General features: G+C 49.9%; 7 protein-coding genes across 7 annotated transcripts; 5 read left to right on the top strand and 2 right to left on the bottom strand.

Moving 5' to 3' along the window:
- Positions 1-1,509: 1,509 nt before the first annotated feature.
- COCMIDRAFT_28515 (uncharacterized protein) lies at positions 1,510-2,848 on the top strand (the record flags this gene model as incomplete). Its single annotated transcript, XM_007692338.1, has 6 exons — positions 1,510-1,530; positions 1,581-1,805; positions 1,875-2,077; positions 2,134-2,222; positions 2,283-2,444; positions 2,514-2,848. The coding sequence occupies 6 exons, from the start codon at positions 1,510-1,512 to the stop codon at positions 2,846-2,848; spliced, it is 1,035 nt and encodes a 344-aa protein (XP_007690528.1).
- Positions 2,849-5,002: 2,154 nt separating this feature from the next.
- Positions 5,003-5,543, top strand: COCMIDRAFT_7553 (uncharacterized protein; the record flags this gene model as incomplete). The annotated part of the gene is made up of 3 exons (XM_007692334.1): positions 5,003-5,190; positions 5,252-5,344; positions 5,405-5,543. 3 exons carry the CDS (start codon positions 5,003-5,005, stop codon positions 5,541-5,543), a joined length of 420 nt encoding a protein of 139 aa, XP_007690524.1.
- A 759-nt stretch (positions 5,544-6,302) lies between these two features.
- On the bottom strand, positions 6,303-7,281 carry COCMIDRAFT_102151 (uncharacterized protein; the record flags this gene model as incomplete). The annotated part of the gene is made up of 2 exons (XM_007692352.1): positions 6,303-7,101; positions 7,157-7,281. 2 exons carry the CDS (start codon positions 7,279-7,281, stop codon positions 6,303-6,305), a joined length of 924 nt encoding a protein of 307 aa, XP_007690542.1.
- A 655-nt stretch (positions 7,282-7,936) lies between these two features.
- On the top strand, positions 7,937-8,701 carry COCMIDRAFT_71725 (uncharacterized protein; the record flags this gene model as incomplete). Its single annotated transcript, XM_007692351.1, has 1 exon — positions 7,937-8,701. A coding segment is annotated over one exon (765 nt), but the record flags the coding sequence as incomplete, so codon positions are not given.
- A 651-nt stretch (positions 8,702-9,352) lies between these two features.
- Positions 9,353-9,985, top strand: COCMIDRAFT_102197 (uncharacterized protein; the record flags this gene model as incomplete). Its single annotated transcript, XM_007692350.1, has 1 exon — positions 9,353-9,985. The coding sequence occupies one exon, from the start codon at positions 9,353-9,355 to the stop codon at positions 9,983-9,985; it is 633 nt and encodes a 210-aa protein (XP_007690540.1).
- Positions 9,986-10,515: 530 nt separating this feature from the next.
- COCMIDRAFT_28511 (uncharacterized protein) lies at positions 10,516-13,681 on the bottom strand (the record flags this gene model as incomplete). The annotated part of the gene is made up of 6 exons (XM_007692337.1): positions 10,516-11,659; positions 11,707-12,144; positions 12,194-12,296; positions 12,346-12,609; positions 12,657-13,036; positions 13,092-13,681. 6 exons carry the CDS (start codon positions 13,679-13,681, stop codon positions 10,516-10,518), a joined length of 2,919 nt encoding a protein of 972 aa, XP_007690527.1.
- A 1,171-nt stretch (positions 13,682-14,852) lies between these two features.
- On the top strand, positions 14,853-17,076 carry COCMIDRAFT_102166 (uncharacterized protein; the record flags this gene model as incomplete). Its single annotated transcript, XM_007692349.1, has 2 exons — positions 14,853-15,173; positions 15,220-17,076. 2 exons carry the CDS (start codon positions 14,853-14,855, stop codon positions 17,074-17,076), a joined length of 2,178 nt encoding a protein of 725 aa, XP_007690539.1.
- Positions 17,077-17,243: the final 167 nt, after the last annotated feature.

The following is a 17,243-nucleotide window of genomic DNA, read 5'->3' as shown; positions in this document are numbered from 1 at the left end:
GTCCCATGGCTGGGACGCCGACCGGCCGGACCTCATGTCATTATATTCCAAACTACATCGGAAATAGAAATATCAAGCGATTTCGTACCGCTGGACCGGCGGTTCGGTCGTTGCATTGCGGGCATTACCATATGCAGATGTTCCCACGTTCACATTTACTCTGGGGCTGAGTGGACGCCTTTCGGGGATAGAAAGTTAAACGAACTTGGCAGCGTTCTGCTCGTGCAATACCCGTCGTATGACGGCAAGCACAAAGTATCTATGGTGTATGGCTGTCCGTTCATGTTGCCAGCGGGTGGCTGCTTGGTGAAAGCTTGGTAGAATGATACACGTTTGTAGTGCCTAGGCCAGGGACAAGCAAGTATGTAGAGCAGGGGGTAACAAGACAGGAGGAAACATACGGCGACGCAGGGCGCAACCTTGTTATCCACTGGGAGTTTTGCTAATCTCATGCCGTTGCGTGTACACACTAAGGCACTGGTCGAGAAGTTGATCGGCGGGAGCGAAGACTGACCCGATGTTTGGGATTTACGTAGCGTGACGAACAGTGGGTCGCCTGGATTGGATCGCCGGCCAACCCCGCGGACCCGCCAAGTCCCCAACACTGTACGCAGCGAGTCAAGCAATCAATATCAGCTCTTCTCGAACAGATTCTTCCCCCATCAGTGCCAATGAATGCACTGCAAGCAACGCCTCCGAAGCCCGCTAAAAACGCTTCCTTTAGCATGTGGGACTATATGTCGACCGCCAGGTTTTTTCACCTCCTTTGATGACGACTCGTCATCACCCATGATTGCGCTATCGGCCATTGAAGCTAGCTCAAAGTTTAAACTTTGGTACCCCGAAGGTTGATATCAGCAGCCGGTCGTTTCTGGAGTTGCCCTCTTTCAAGCCATTCGGATGCTGGCTGTTTTGCATTCTACACTACCCGACTGCCGCTCAAAGGGTCCGAAAGCAACTGATTTGCCGCCTGGGCATGCGTTAGACATGCAAGCTGGATGTGCTTTGGACGAGTTACGAAAATCAAATCCCATGCCAATAGTGTTTCGTCACTCTTCTGAAAGACGAATCATCGCCTGTTCGTCTTCTGGCCCACAACAGCGTGCGTCACCAAGGTCAATGTATACTGGGGCCACCGAACGGGATTTGCAACAACACCTTGTCATTGTTTCTATTAGACGGCAAATTTCCTTAGCCTTGGACAACAATCAAGTACTTGCCTTGGCCGCAAGGGTCAACGCTAATGGCGATCTGGTACCCCGTGGATCATGTCCCTGATGCGAGACATGGACGGCCCGAGTAACATTCCTCGGACGTGTGACTCGCGGCAGTGGAATACCTTTCGCCTGTGATTAGCTTTTCATTCTCGCTTCAACTACTATATGCAGCTGTGGAAATGTCAAACATGCGACAGACGCTTATTCTTGCTTTCCCCTCTTTTCCCTCTATATCCAGTCGAACCCCATGTATCTCCACTAAGTATACCACCGTGTGGTTACTCGTATCGTAATGGAGATCGTGACATCCATTGTAAGCTCATATACCTGCTTACAAGAAAGCGGCCTACTTACCCACTACAGGCGATCCAGTCACTCTTGCTTGGCCTAGCATTTGGTGTCACTTGTATGCGATGTTGGATCCGCGTTCGCCTCGAGCGACGAGGGATGACACTGGTCGACTGGCTCGTATGGGGAGGGTGGTTATGCGCCCTTGGATGGTTCAGTTGCTCGACCAAAGCGCTATACATTCTCATCGATCATCCGCTGGACGAAGAGACACGAAGCGATTCAGTTGATTACCTCAAGGTATGCGTAAACCACCAGGCAAAATGCAGAGTAAATAGAAGGCACAAAAGCTGACTGGAGTGTGATTAGACCGTCTTCGCGTCCGTGTACTTCTTCGACACTGGGCTTTACTTCCCCAAAGCATCCCTTGTGGCTTTCTACTGGTGGTTAATCCCATCGGGCTTTCGACGCCTACGAATCGCAACATACATCACTGCCGGTATTGTAGCTTGTGCTTTTCTCGCGAGCATATTGACGGATACCCTGATTGCACCTAAGATTTCTGACAACTGGTATGACATGACCCCTGCGATGTTCCCAAATACATATTTCTAAACAGCAATGACAGGTCCATTGAAAACCAGCTCAATTCGACCTGGAACACATACGCCAACTTGGTGGTTAATTGGGTCCTTAACTTTGCCACTGACCTGCTATGTATGTGTGCGTCTGGACCCCCATTACTGAATTGTCTGGCTAACGAGCAATCAATTGCAGTGTTCATCCTCCCTTTCTTCATCGTAAACTGCCTAAAACTACGGAAACGACAGAGGATCGGTTTGGTCGGCGTTTTCTCGCTCGGCGCTATCACAATGGCAATTAGTTTGGCTCGCTTCATCGTCTACAACATGGACTACAACGTTAGCGATGCAGATGGAAGTGAGTTTGCCGCTGAAAAAAGAAGCAGAAAATCTCTCGAGGATTTTAATTGCTAACAAGTGCCACTAGATCTCTGGTGTACCGCCGAAATGTGCACAGCCATCATTGTCGTCTCGCTGCCCTTTTTCAAAACACTCATCATCCGATCCAGTACCCCCACCACCACGAGCCGCAGCAACACCGGCTACATTTCCGGGCCATCCAACAGAGCCCACTTATCTGGCGAGGAGACGTACTCATCGCATGTGCAGGGTGGCCCCTCGGACGACGAAGTGGAACTTACTTTTCAGGACCGAAAGCGAAGTCTTACACCCCCTGGAATGGTCGATGAGGTTCGAACGCAAGATGGAAAAGATAATGTGATGATTACGACAAAGTGGACAGTTACGAGGGATATGCTGTAATTTGAAAAAAAAACGTGTACGCAATTGCGGGCTGGGATAAAAGTCGATGTGAGAATAGATAAGCTGTATATATGTGGCATGCCACGCAGATGACGGAGATCACCATTGGATTATTTACCATATGTATATTGTTATTATTTTTTTTCAATTGCTAATGATACCTTTCCAGGAGCGAGTACCCTCGAATTCTTTCACGTTACCCTCACACTTTTTTTTGGCTCTTACAACAGTCCATGTGTCAAATCACATACCACTTATAAATCCGATTACACCATTCCCCCTCCCCCCTGGACTACAAGAACCCAGTCCCACCATCCCACTTGGCCCACCCTCGCCCTGGGAATACGAGCCCAATTCCACGTGTGCGGCTTACCCGTCTTCCCCCCCCCTTCCTTCGTTAGCCCTCTCTTGACGAGATGGAAAAAACTAGCGTTTTGCCATGCTTAACCTTAATTTGACTTTGGGGCCGCTTGCCAAGGGAAATTGCGCCATGGTGGGTGTACTGGCGCTGTGGGGGTTATGCCAAGGTGGTTGTGGGCGATGTGAAGGATTGGAGTTTCGGGGATATATGGCCGACGAGATTGGGGTATGGATCTGATGAGACTGGCTGCATGGTGGAAGGTGGGGGGGAGGGGGGTTGGTGCTAGAGGTTAGGCGGGCATGAGATACGCATACGCTTGTATTCGGGACGGTTTGACGTATGCAGGGGTTTTCGGGGTCTGGGTTGGTGAGTAAACGGACTCGTGGGACCTAGTGTTGCCTGGTGTGGAGGTGGGGGACGTTAATTCTTGAGGTGCGTTCTAGGAGGGATGCTTTGATGGTGACGACTATACAGTCTCCTAGTATCTGTAGCTGTGTGGTAGGCTTAGTGCTGGATCCAGCGTCTATGTATATCTTGTTTGTATGCTTTCAGATCTGCGGGGCTGTTTACAAATTTTTACGTTTTAGGTGGATAGGAAAGAAAGGAAATATGGAAGGGCGGTAGATTTTGCTTGTAGTTGGAATCAAGTGAGCTGATTGTGCAAATATATTGTCCCTTGTTTTGATAGAAGTATCGGATCTGTTATGATGTATATTGATATAATCTCCATACTGAATAGTGCATACTAGAAAACCAAAATATCAGGTGTTCGGATAACTAGTATAGACTTGTAGCCCTAGGGGCTCCGGTAAGAGATGCTATTGGGATTGATACGAATTAAAAAGAAGATCCCATCGACTGCTACACCCGATACTTTTGTTAGTCGACTCAGCACGTACCACATTCAACTGTCAAAAGATAGTTGGGACGGGGTCCAATGGGTTTACAGCTAGCAAGGACGGTGGAATTCAGAAGGGCTAGCGCCGTGATCCTGTAAAGTTTTCGTCTTGGAGAAAAAGGGTTACATCAAGGGACACAAAGTTGTTTAAGAGGGAGAGGGAACTATATATCCCTTGGCCATTCAATTCTAGCTCGTTAAAAGCATCTCGTATTTGTGGATTTGCACGTTAAGTTAGAGGATACGATGCAATATATAAAGTTCCTTGGTCTTCTCCACCAAAGCACAAGAGTACCACGTATCCAAGGACTTGGAACAAAGGATATCTCTCTGAGGCTGACATGGGCCCTTTTACGACAAGAGCCTCTTACTTGTTGAGACCATATTACTGTCCAGTGTCGAGGGGTTTGTTGACTTGTGACACTAGACATGACCCTCTTATATCAGAGCCGGGCAGTGCTGAATGGCTGTTACCGGTTGTCCTGTTTTTTTTTCATACCTCGCCCCACGTGAAACGGGAAAAGGCTGTTCGTACTCCTCATACATATATTTCGCACTTATCCAAGACAGATGGATGGTGGAAGGACTGAATGGTTGTCAGCCTCAGATCGGCCCCCCCAAACTGGGAGGCTAGAGTGGGGCGGTGCAGAGTGCATGCAGCCAATCGGGGCGTGTGGCCAGACATCCCCGATGCAGCCAACACAGCAAGCGCCGTCATGGCCGAGTGCAGTTCTCTCCTGCTGACCCACGCACGCACGCCAACATCGCAGCCTGACGCCTCCCTTCACGCCGTTCCTGCACATCGCATATCGTCCTGCCCTGCACCGCCACAAACCCCTGTGAACACCCAACCTCGCTCTCTGCTGTCGCCGTCCTGGATGCCGCCGCTGTGATGATGATACTGCCCGCCACCCGCCTTGGTCCCCTGCCAACTCTGCTGCTGGTATGGGCGGCCTCTGTCGCCGCCAGCGACACAATCACCTCGGGCAAGATCAAGGTCCAGCTGTTTGCTGCGCCTTCGTTCCTAAGCGAAGTCAGCGTTGACGCGTACAACAACCAGTGTCTCTCACTCGATAACAACCTGTACGTACCCATGCGAGACCCACGCTCCCCTCACGCCGGTCCCCTACTAACACCAGGTCAGCATCGACGGGCGCGTGCAAAGCATATTGGTCGGCGGCCACGATGTCGCGAGCGTCCTGCAGCGCGACGACTTCTGGAACTGTAGATTTTACGAGTGAGTTCGCGACGAGGCTGACGGTGGCTGGTGGGCTAGCATTGGCTGACAGGAGAACAGCAATTACGACTGCAAAGGCGACATGGACATGGATTCGTACCTCACCGTTCCTGACGGCGTAAATAACCTTGGTAGCATCGGCTGGGGCACCAAGATCCACAGCCTCAAGTGCCGCAATTTCGCGTCCACCGACGATTGAAGCGCATGCGAAGGAGAAGATGCGAAACGTCTAAAACGAGCAAAACACAGTACCAACTGTACACCAAACACATGACGGACGACCGTCAATGCGGCGCTTGGGTCAAACCCATTCCACCGTCGAAATACGATACCAGCGCCGCGAATAATACCCACGCCACGCGGAAGAGCCTGTAAATACCCTCACGACTGGGAAATGTTTGGAGGCCCAATTTCTTGTAGAGAATTGATTTGAAGGTTAAATAGCGGTTCAGAGATGGCAGGGCCCCTGTGTAAATAGGGCAATAGGGCCAGGAGCGGACGATGGAGCATAAATATAGAGGAAGATAGCATATATGGCTTGCTGGCGATCGAAGTGCTCGATGCCCCAGCCATAGTAGATACTGTACATAGTCGTAGTAAAGCATGAATCGTAATAGAAACATCAAAGATTAACCAGAGTCAGAGGCACTGAATGTGGATACTTGGTAATAGGGTTTCAGAGGAAGTTGCGACCCAGATGTTGCCCTTGGTGCACGTGATGTGATAATTGGCAGACTGCAAACAAAGAGAATGATGTCAGGACCAAAGCAAGTCAACCGGCTCTTTCTTTCCTCCCTTCCTCTTGACTCAATCCATGTCTAACTTTGTACAATTCGCTCTACTCAGCCATAACATCGTGAGAGAACAAGTAACCCCGGGTATCTCCAGCGCGAAATCCCAATCGCCAAACGCCATATTTACATTATAACAAGTTTCCCCCTCTCTTTCCAATAACTCGTTACAAATCAATCAGATCCGGCGCCTCGCCCGACCCTACGCCACGCAGCAGAACAATCATGTTCCCGCTCTGACACGCCTCCCCGAGCTTCTCGTTGAACTTGAGTAACCTCCCGCCCTCGACATGAAAGACGCGTAGCTTCTCCTCTTCACCGCCGCCCCGATTGTTCACATTCTGGACTTGTAGCGCTTTGGCGGCCATATCGAGCACGCGACCAACTGTCCATTCCTTGTTGTAGAAGAATTTGCCTGTTGGATACTTCGCTTTTGTTGTGTCGGCCGAGGCTTCGACATGCAGATATATCCGTTTCTCCTGGGGAACACTGGCCTCGCCTTTTGCCGTGCGCTTCAGCGCGTTAAGTTCGGCTTGGGCTGATGACGCCGCCGATGCCTTGCCCAGGCCTAGGAATCCTGATTTCTTGGGCGCGGCTCTCCGCTTCTCGTCTTCCTTTTTCTTGTTCTCCGCCCACGCTTTGAGCTTTGAGAGCGCCGTTTGCGTACGTACTTGGACGGAGTTTTGTGGGCGCGCGCCGAGCGGTGTCAGGTTCTTGCAGTCGTGGTCTTCTTCGAAACGGTGCTTGAGACAGTAGCGGCGATTGCAGCGGGTGCACTGTACGCCTTGGGTACGAGCGGTGTCGATAAGCGTTTTACACGAGACACTTGCACACTGTTGTTCGTGGGTGAGTAGTGTGGGTTTTGGTGCCAGCTCTTCCGAGCTGCTCTCAACTTTGCTCCTTGCCCACTGGCCTTGCTTTGGGCATTTATGTGCGCTCTCGGTACGGTGGTCGAGACAGAATGTCCTAAGTAGTATGTTAGCGTCATTCGATAACATCAAGTCGTATTTGTATCCCATACCCTTTACAGCTCTCACAAGGGAACGGCAGGAAGTCAAGGACATTGCAATACTCCATCTGGCAATGCGCCCCGATAGCTTCTACTTCGCCCTTCATCTTGGTGTTTGAATCGTTCGCGGATGACATGATGGTAGCGACAGTATCCAGGTTAAGTATGCTAATATGAGGGAGATTACAAAAAACACCGTTGTTGAGCGAGATGTCTGGAAATGTAGTAAGAAGTCGCAGGAAGCGTCGAGAAGGTCGCAAGCCTAGGCAACTAAGCTGACGATTGCTAATACTAAGTCGGAATGCTTGGGACAGTTCCGAAGGTGGCACGCTAAGTAGTGTCAGGGTCCGAGACTACGCACGTCTTCAGCCACTGCCGCCACACACATACACCGAATCTCCTAGTTGTCATTTGGATCAACTCGGCGCTTCCTCGCGACACATGCACGACATGCTACCAATCCTACACGACGAAAACTACCATGTCATTGGTTCTTGATTCCGGTCATGAACCCTACCCATTTTTCTGCAGCCGCGCAGCTGCTGACGCGCAGGGTTTCAGGAGCGCGTCTACAGGCGAGCGAATACCTATGCTTTTGTTGCCGCCTGACATGGCAGGATCGATCTATTCAAAGTGATTTTTCATGCGGAGTAGCCTTGTCTCCCTTAATACGAGAGTGACAGCGCTGCTCTGGCAAGGTATAATCACGATTATTCTTGGTTTGGTCGCTGGTGTTCGGACACTTTAATTTATCATCCTTATTTTCTTTATCTTGTATTAACGGATTTAATCATGAAAAATCTATTTCGAAAGCATTTTCGCTTGAAAACTTCGAATACGACAGCCGCACATGGTGGCTTACAGAGATCGGTGAAGCCTGACTATGAATACAAGACTTTGCCCGAAGGCCGTGTACGTCTCCTCGTCTTGCTGCCAGGACCCCAAGAAGCTGCGATCCGCTGTTCCTTAAGACCCGTTGCTCTGGCCGATTTTGAAGACAGATTTACCGTCAACTCGAAATTCGAACTTGGGATGTATGAAGCCCTTTCGTATTGCTGGGGAGAATCAAAGGAAACGAAGACGATTGACTGTGATGGTCAGTCACTCGAGATCAGGGCCAATCTGGAAAACATACTCCGCTATTTTCGATATGAAGACAAAACGCGAGTTATGTGGGTAGATGGTATATGTATCAACCAGAAAGACGATACAGAAAGGTCACAGCAAGTTTCTCTAATGGGCGTAATTTACTGGAAAGCCACTAGAGTACTCGTATGGCTTGGTGAAGAAGACAAGAGCGCGAAGCAAGTCAGTGCTGCGAAAGCGTTTGAATTCATACGCAGATGCAATAATTTTAAAGAAGCGGCGGCAAATAATAGACGTGGTCATCCAACTACGATGCCAGAAAAGATAGAAGATATTCAGGGGAGCAAAGAGGCTGTCTCATGGGAGTCAGTTCGACGATTGTTCACTCGAGACTGGTTCACGCGAGTGTGGGTGGTTCAAGAGCTTGGTTTGGCAAGAGCTGCGACGTTCTATTGTGGAGACGCCTCAATCGATTTCTGGGACCTTGATCGCTTTTGCGAATTCCTCCTGTTCCACGCTCCGCTGAGTCAAGCTCACTACAAACTCAATTTGCAAACCCTCAACCTGGCCCTCAAATACCAAGAGAGCACACGTGGTAACCACCGGTTGGAGTTCGGCAACGATCCTCATCTTGCGGAAGATCTATGCGACGTTCTGGCATCAGCAAGGGGCTTGGATTGTACTGATTCCAGGGACTCCATATACGCCTTCTTAGGTCATCCCTCCGCTTTCAAACAACAACTACTGGATTCAGAGCCTTATATGTGGTACCCACGGAACTTTTACAATAACAGGCCAACCGTCATTCAGCCCGACTACAAGAAAAGCACGACCACTATGGATGTGTACTTCCGATTTGCATGTAAAATGATCGAGCAGTATGGACTAGGGATGAAACTTTTGCGGTACATTCAGCACAACCAAATGTCAATCGCAGAAGATGCTCCATCTTGGGTGCCCAGGTGGAATATTTGCGAGGCTTCGCCATTTACGAGAGCTGTAAACTTCTACACTGCCGCTACACACTTGCCGTCCACTTCGTTTGAGATTTCACGTGGTGCTAAGTTTAAATCCAGGGCTCTCAGCATCAAAGCCTATTGCATGGGATCAGTGTACTGCTCAATGTTGATTCCATATGAGCATTATACAAAGCATTTACCAGACAACGAAACAGAAATTACACAACCTCCCGACGCAGACGATGACTACTACAGTCCTCTGGAAAGCATAATCGAGACACTAGACGTGCTCAAGAACGACTTCGCAACCCAAAAGTACTGCGATTTGAAAAGCCTCTCAGCCACATTGACAGGGGGACTGACATGCAACGAAGAAGGCATACGCGAGCTTATCAATGAGAAGAATGCAACACAACACTACTACGATTTCTGTGCCTACCGCCACGCCAAGTCCAAAGATACCAGAAACCCTGAAACAACAGACGACGCATCCTCGACTCTTTCTCTCTCTCAAGACTACAAAAAGGGCGACGACAAGCGATACACCGCCGCGTATCTTGCTGAAAGCACCCGCTGCTTCCTAACTCGCGACGGACGACTGGGACTCGGACCCAGAATCACAGCGGGTGGAGATCAGATTTGGCTTCCTATGGGCGCTGATACGCCTTTTGTGCTGAGACCGCTTCATGGTGGCAAGTTCAAGATTCTTGGACAAGCTTACTTGCATGGTGTTATGCAGGGAGAGGTAGTTGCGGATTTGACTGAGGATAATTTTGAGGTTGTGAAACTGGTTTGAGTGGTGAGGGGTACCTGGTGATGAAGATGTTCGGGACATTTTTCCAAGGCAAAGGGTTTTTTCTTGGATACATCGTAAAAGTGAACTTGGCAGTGATGTTATCGCATGTGAAGTTGAAGTGCATTTGTTCGTTCGAGATACTTTCTTCCTCTCACATCTGTACCCTCTTGAAGTTGCAAAATGTACGAACTCGATTAGACATCATCACTTTCTTTGAACCCAAAACTTTTGCAAATTTCGTAATGCCTACTGCAAAGTAGTCAAAGGGTATATTCCACTCACTCCTCACAACCAAATGCTCCCTGTTCTGCAGTTATATTCATCAAGACCAATCTCGCAACAAAGAAGAAGAAGAAGAAGAAGAAGAAGAAGAAGTAGAAGGCCATACATCACCATTGCTGCACCTTCTTAAAAACGCCCATAGCAATGCACACAGGAATGCTTCCAAAACCCCAAAACACCAATATCTAATACGCCCCCTCGATAACCCCCTAACCCTCAAAACCCCCAAAAATATAAACACTCCAAAATCACAACTCTACATCCACATCCACATCCGCCACCCTCTTCACCAACCCCCTAATTTTCGGCCACAACTCGGGAATCCGAAACGGCTTGGAAATCGCATCATCCATCCCGGCCGCCAGCGCCTGCTCCACCTGCTCCATCCTTGCATTCGCACTAACCGCCAGTATAGGGAGGCGCAGAAATTGGCGGTGAGCAGGGTTGTTATTGTTACTCTCCAGGGACGAAGTGGAATACCGGTGTTTAGCCAGCGAGGAGGAAAAAGGGTCGTTGTGGTTTGAGGATTGAATGGGGGATACAGAGATGGCGGAGAGGCGGCGGAGTTGCGAGAAGGATGCGGAGGGGGAGGCGAGGAGGCCTTGGTGTTCATAGTCGCGGATGAGACGGGCGCAGGTGAGGCCGTCCATGATGGGCATTTCGATGTCCATGAGGATGATGTCGAGGTCGTGTTTGGCGGTGGAGTCTGGCTGGGTGGGACTGTTGCTGTTGCTGTCGGAGTCGGGCTGTTGCCAGTAGATGCTGTTTTTGAGCCATTCGAGGGCTTCCTGGCCGTTTCCGGCGACGCTGACGTTCCATTTGAATTTCTCGAGTTGTTTTCGCAGGACTTTTTGGTTGACGAGGTTGTCTTCTACGATGAGGACGTTGAGTTTGATCATGCGCATGGCGTCTTCGCTGGTTATTGTGCGGTCGAGAATGGGTCGGGCTTGTGATGCTCGTCCAACGATCTGATCGGCTGGCGGATATGCCAGTCGGGTGCTGATGTAGAATGCGAATGTTGACCCTTCTCCTTTTGTGGAACTCACACCAATTGCCCCGCCTTGTAGCTTGGTGAGTGATTTGGATATGAAAAGTCCGAGGCCCGATCCGCCATACTTGATGTGTGTTCGAGGTGTTGTTTGTGAGAAGCGGGCGAAGAGTTTCTTCTGCTCTTCCATGGTCATACCGCATCCGGAGTCTTGTACTTTGAGCCACAGGAATGCTTTGCGGCCATGCCCCCATTCTGGCTTATCTGTAACGTCGAGTTGATCTCTTTCATCATCGGTGAATGTGATTTCCTGCCAGCATTTAGGTGGCCTGGTCCATGACGCGCCGATCGTAACAACAATTGCCTTCCGAGTGCGGTCCTTGGTGAATTTGATAGCGTTAGTCCTAGTTCTGTTAGTAGATGCCATAAAGAATCGTTTAGTCAAACTAACAGCAGGTTGATGAGAACTTGTAACAGGCGCGAAGGGTCCAGCATCGTCCATTCTATACCCTTGAATGTCTCGTCCACACGGAAGGTGAGTTTGATATCTGACTGGTTACATTCGACCTCGAACATTTTTACAGCATCCGAGACTACTATCGCGGGCTGTACACACATCGGCGTAATCAAGATCAGATCAGAGTCGAGCTTTGATAGTGTGAGAACGTCGTCAATTACACGCTTCTGGTGCATGGAACATGATACAATGACCAGTAATGACTCTATACAGCTTCGAATCTCTGCCGAAACTTTCGCAGAATTCAAAATCCGATCAGGCGCTGCAAGTTCTCGAGATAGCAACTGCTGTAGTGAAGCAATGACTGAATCGGCACATTGTATTACAGCAGAAAGGGGATTACGCAAGTCGTGGGAAGTCATGTCGATAAAACTGCCAAAGTCAGTAAGTTCTCAGGGCAATTTCAGAGGCATCGCTATACTTTTCTTGTTGTCGTTTCGCCTCCCATGCTTCCTCTATCCGGCGACGTTGAACATCTTCGGCCCATTTGAATTGTGAGATATCAAACAACGTTCCCATGATGCCTACTGCTGTCAGTGAGAAGATCGGGAAAATTACAGGGCTTTTGCTCACTAATAACTTTACCACTTTCGTCGAGCTCTGGATAGCTCGAGCTCTGCACCCAGATGTTTGAGCGCATTCCATCTTGGTTGACCCAAGTCTTTTTCAACCGAAACTGCACTCCATCGGACTTTCCACCTTCGAGCATGTTTTCCCAATCAATTTTTACTCTAGATACATCTTCCTCGGATATGAGATCGAACCATTCGAATTGGTTCACCGGTGCATGAGCGTGGCCAGTCAACTCGAAGAATTGATCATTTACAAAATTCATGCCTATTGCAAGATTAGTAAGAGTCGAACTCTGAACAAATATAACGTACCACTCTCAGGAACGTAAATGTATATTGCTACCGGAGATACCTGGGCAAAACGGGCGAATTTCATCTCTGCCATTCGTGCTTGCTCGAAGGCCTCCACCTGTGCCTGTGCTGCTTCCTGTGACTTTTTCTGGGCGTTGATGTCAATTGTATTGCCAGCAATACTTATCAGTTTTCCTTCTTCGTCGAGAACAGGCACACAAGCTGACAGCACCCACTGGGCAGTATCGGTTGATCCGGGGCGCGGTTTCCAGCGCATCTCAAAAGTGACAGCTTTGCCAAGAGCCAATCTGTTCCACATGGACATGACTAACGCCTGATCTTCAGGGTAAACGAGGTCCATAAAAGAGAAGTCTGAATGCTCGAGTATTCCAGGGTGAGAGCTGGAGGAAGTCAGTCACGTGATTTCACAAATGCTGATGCTGCCGTTGCACATACCTGAGCCTATACCAGGCCTCATTTGCATGCATCAGTTGTCCTGAAGAGTTGTATTCGAATACTCCCACATCGCTCATCTCCATCATCGTCTGGATGCTTTCCCATCTAGCATTGAGGTTGGTAATGGGCAGGCTCTTGAGCGACCTTGGTTTCTCCGGCTTGACCTGCTTGAAGAGATCCGTCCTTGAGCGTGAGGAAACCAGGCCTCGGTCATTATTAGATTGGCCATTTGCATCTGCCTTTTCGTCTACCAAATGTTGATCTTTTGCCGGGTTTTCGGAGCTGATTGCTCTTATTATCTTCCAGCTGCCAGATCGGCCCGCGTACTCTACAGTCCATGTTCTGCTGGAGAAGTCGTACGCTGGCTTAAAATCACCCAAAGCCTGTGTCCACGATCGGAAGAGAAGGGCTTCTCTGCCTTGAGCTAGGATAGAAGCGCGCAGATCAAGTGCCCGGAATGGTTGGTTGCAAAAAACAATATCATATTCCGGTGTAATCTCACCAATCTTGATGACAAACAGCGGGGTCTTTTCCGACTCGAGCTCTTCCAGATCCAAGAGGCGAGGGTGGGAAGGATCGGCTGATGGCATCCCGATCCGATTTCGGCAATGCTCAACCGGACATGCGTTTGAAAGGGTTTCTGCAAGTGGCCGCGAGTTTATGATTGTGATATTTAAACATGCAAACAGCCTGGCTGAAGAGTAGGGTAGGATGTAGGTGTAGAAATGGATGGATGCCTTAGCGCTCCGCGGAATGTCGTGGCGAGGCTGCCGTTCAATATCGTTCGTCCGCTAGGGCAGTCGAGAGCCGAGTCTTTGAGCTCAAGCTGGAGTGGTCGCCACAAACATTCACATAAATTCCGAACACGCGACGAGTACATAAGGACAAAAGGGAGGATTTCGATGTGGTGGCAAAAGCAGATTGGCCAGCTCTAGACTGATTACCCAAGCGGTGTTGTTGGCAAAGCCACACCGGCGAACAGCTCCAGGCGAGGAGGCATGGGAGATGCTGGCTGCACAAGTCGACTGATCGTAGATCGACTAGCAGCCTGAGATGTAGGTGTACTCGCAGAAAACTTGACGGAGAAGCAGTCGCGTGGCGCCATTGGGCCTCGAGCCGATGGTACAAATCTGACACGCACGCTAGTTGCATCTCGACCGCCATTGTAGAGTATCGACCCCACGGCAAGGCTTGTAGGAACCAAGGTTGTCGACAAGGCGGCTCATCTAAGTACGACAGCCCTGCCTCCCGTCACCATCGATCCCTGCCCCTTTTATAGTCGAGTTTCGTTCATGTGGCACCGTGTTTTTTTCACGCTGCCCACCATGGAGTCAATTATTGCACTTGTGCCAACAGGTCTGTGAGTAGCTCGGTTGACACGAGGGGGGAGTTGGCGGAATTAGTGCGGGCAGAAGAAGCATTTCTGGGTGTGATGTAATGCCGGTTTCAACATCACTGTGGCCCGCCGGAAGCAATTCCCTGTATTGCGTCGTGTGTCGAGCGTACAAACCTGACAGTCCATGTACATCAGCCCAATGGTCGTCATTTTTGCCTCATTCGGTGAATCGACTCGGTAGAGTTCTGGAAGACTTCGCCGTGGATGAACCCATTGGGCATCCCCGATCACGTGCCATCGCGTTTCCGATCTAGCGCGAGACTTCCTGAACGCTACCGAGTCGTGTTCTTCTTCACCTCAGCCACGGTCCCTGGTACTGACTACGTTCTAAAACTGCTAAGCTCTTGTTACACGTGTCGTTCAACATGAGTGATGACGAATTTGGCTGGTCATCTGAGGACGATGAATACCTCGCTGCCACTGCTGCTCTCGACGTCCCCGGTGCAAAACGGAAGCTCAATGACGACAACTTTGATAGAGTGCCATCACCCAAGCGATCCAGATCTGACCTGAAAACTGATGCAACTCCTTCTCCCAGTACTGCACTTGCAAATAAGATTCTCAAGGAACGCTTTGGGCTGAACAGCTTTCGCCTGGAACAGGAGCAAGCCATCACACGAATCCTCGATGGGGACAGCGCAGTAGTCGTGTTTCCCACTGGAGGCGGAAAAAGTCTTTGCTATCAAGTGAGTTCAAACGTCTGGTTTTGAGACGCTTGATTAATATCTCAAGGTACCTGCGGTTGCCTTTAGGTATCAAGATGAGGAGCTCAAACGGCGCACTGCCGGGCACAGCGGTGTCACTTTGGTCATCTCTCCGCTGATTGCTTTGATGAAAGATCAAGTTGATGCACTCCTGCGTCGTGGCATACGGGCTGCAGTACTAAACTCTTCCATCTCACGCGATCAATTCCTGGCTGCACAAGACGATCTTCGGAATGGACGTCTGGATCTCATCTACTGTGCTCCGGAACGACTCAATAGCGAAGGGTTCATTGCCTCACTCAAAAACATACCTGGAGGTATCCGATTACTTGCAGTCGACGAAGCCCATTGTATTTCAGAGTGGGGTCATTCTTTCCGCCCAGACTACCTGAAGATAGCTCGATTTGCAAAGGAAGCTCAAGTAGAAAGAGTCATATGTTTAACAGCCACTGCAACCCCAAAAGTTGCCAAGGACATTCGAAATGCCTTTGACATTCCCGAAGAAGGCCTGTTCAGAACGACAATGTATCGCCCCAATCTGCGTTTACTAGCCGAAGCAAACACCAAAGATGCCGATTATGTAGCTAAGCTTGTCGCCCATCTCAGAAATCATCCCGGCACAACTATTGTATATGTGACGATTCAGAAAGGCGCCGAAACACTGGCTGCAGAATTGCAAGTACAAGGGTTCAACGCCAAAGCATACCATGCGGGTATGCCCACTGCAGTACGGTCAAAGACACAGGATGAGTTTCTGTCTAGCATCGACATGGTTGTAGTCGCCACCATAGCCTTTGGCATGGGCATCGACAAGCCTGATATCCGCAATATTGTGCACTTTGACATACCCGATAGTATCGAGTCTTACAGTCAACAAATCGGAAGGGCAGGTCGAGATGGAAAGCCTAGTGTCTGCATGTTTTACCTATCCACAAAAGACTTTTACCTACGCAACATCTTCACATATGGCGACCGACCCTCCCTGCTCTCACTGAAACTTCTGATGCAAGACATCTGCTCTCCAGATCGCGCACACCTCAAGGCCGGAGACACCTTCACTCTCTCCCTCTACACGCAAAGCCAAGAAACAGACATCAAACCCATCGTCCTCGGCATCCTCTACGCCCAACTAGAACTCCAATTCAGCCTCTTCCGCGCCGCCGGCTCCCTCTACACAAAATACATGTACATAACCAAAGATGCCGCCACTCTCCTCAACGACACCTCCCCCGCCGCATCCGCAATCCGCAAAGCCGCCACTAAGGCCAGCAAATGGACGCACGTAGCCCTGGACGACCTCGCAGCATCAACCGGCATCGACCGTGCCGATCTCGTCCGCAAGATCGACGAATGGAACGAACGCGGCGCGATCGAACTCAAGAAGGAAGGGGTACAAAATGTATACCGTCTCGAGCGCCCCCTACCCCAATCACCTACCGAAATCAACTCCATAGTCGAGAAACTCGACCACAGTATGCAAGAAACCGAGACACAGAATCTCGCCCGCACCCGCGCTCTAATCGATCTCATAACAGCAAAACGCTGTTTCGCAAATAACATGGCGGAGTACTTTGGCGATGCGGAGAGCGGCAAGAAGGAATGCGGTCATTGTACGTGGTGCGAGACGCATGTGCAGGTTGAGCTTCCTGATGAGCCGGCGCAGCCACCTGACCCGGTCAAGGTGAAGCGGGTGCTGAATGCGGTGGGGATTCGGGACGATGCGCGGATGTTGGCTAAGCTTGCGTTTGGGATCAAGAGTCCGCGGATGGGGGCGCTCAAGTTGTATTCGCTTGATGTGTTTGAGTCGATGAATGTGTGTGAGTTTCCTGAGTTGCTGAGGGTGTTTAATGAGGCTTGTGAGAGGGATGGGGAAGGAGGCGAGTAAGGGGAGCGGATTTTGATATTTGCATACGTTGGTTGCGTCCTTTTTTGATAGTGATACCCTGTACGGATGAATTGTCTAGAGTATTATGTGTATAGATTGAGCGGATCGTATACTTTGTGGGTATCGTATGTACAGATAGACGAAGAGAAATATCTCGTCATGATTCT

This window comes from Bipolaris oryzae (genome assembly GCF_000523455.1).
Source record: "Bipolaris oryzae ATCC 44560 unplaced genomic scaffold scaffold_126, whole genome shotgun sequence".
NCBI classification, from domain to species: Eukaryota; Fungi; Ascomycota; class Dothideomycetes; order Pleosporales; family Pleosporaceae; genus Bipolaris; species Bipolaris oryzae.
Note: the sequence above shows the minus strand (reverse complement) of the source record. Positions and strands in the feature narration are given on the sequence as shown.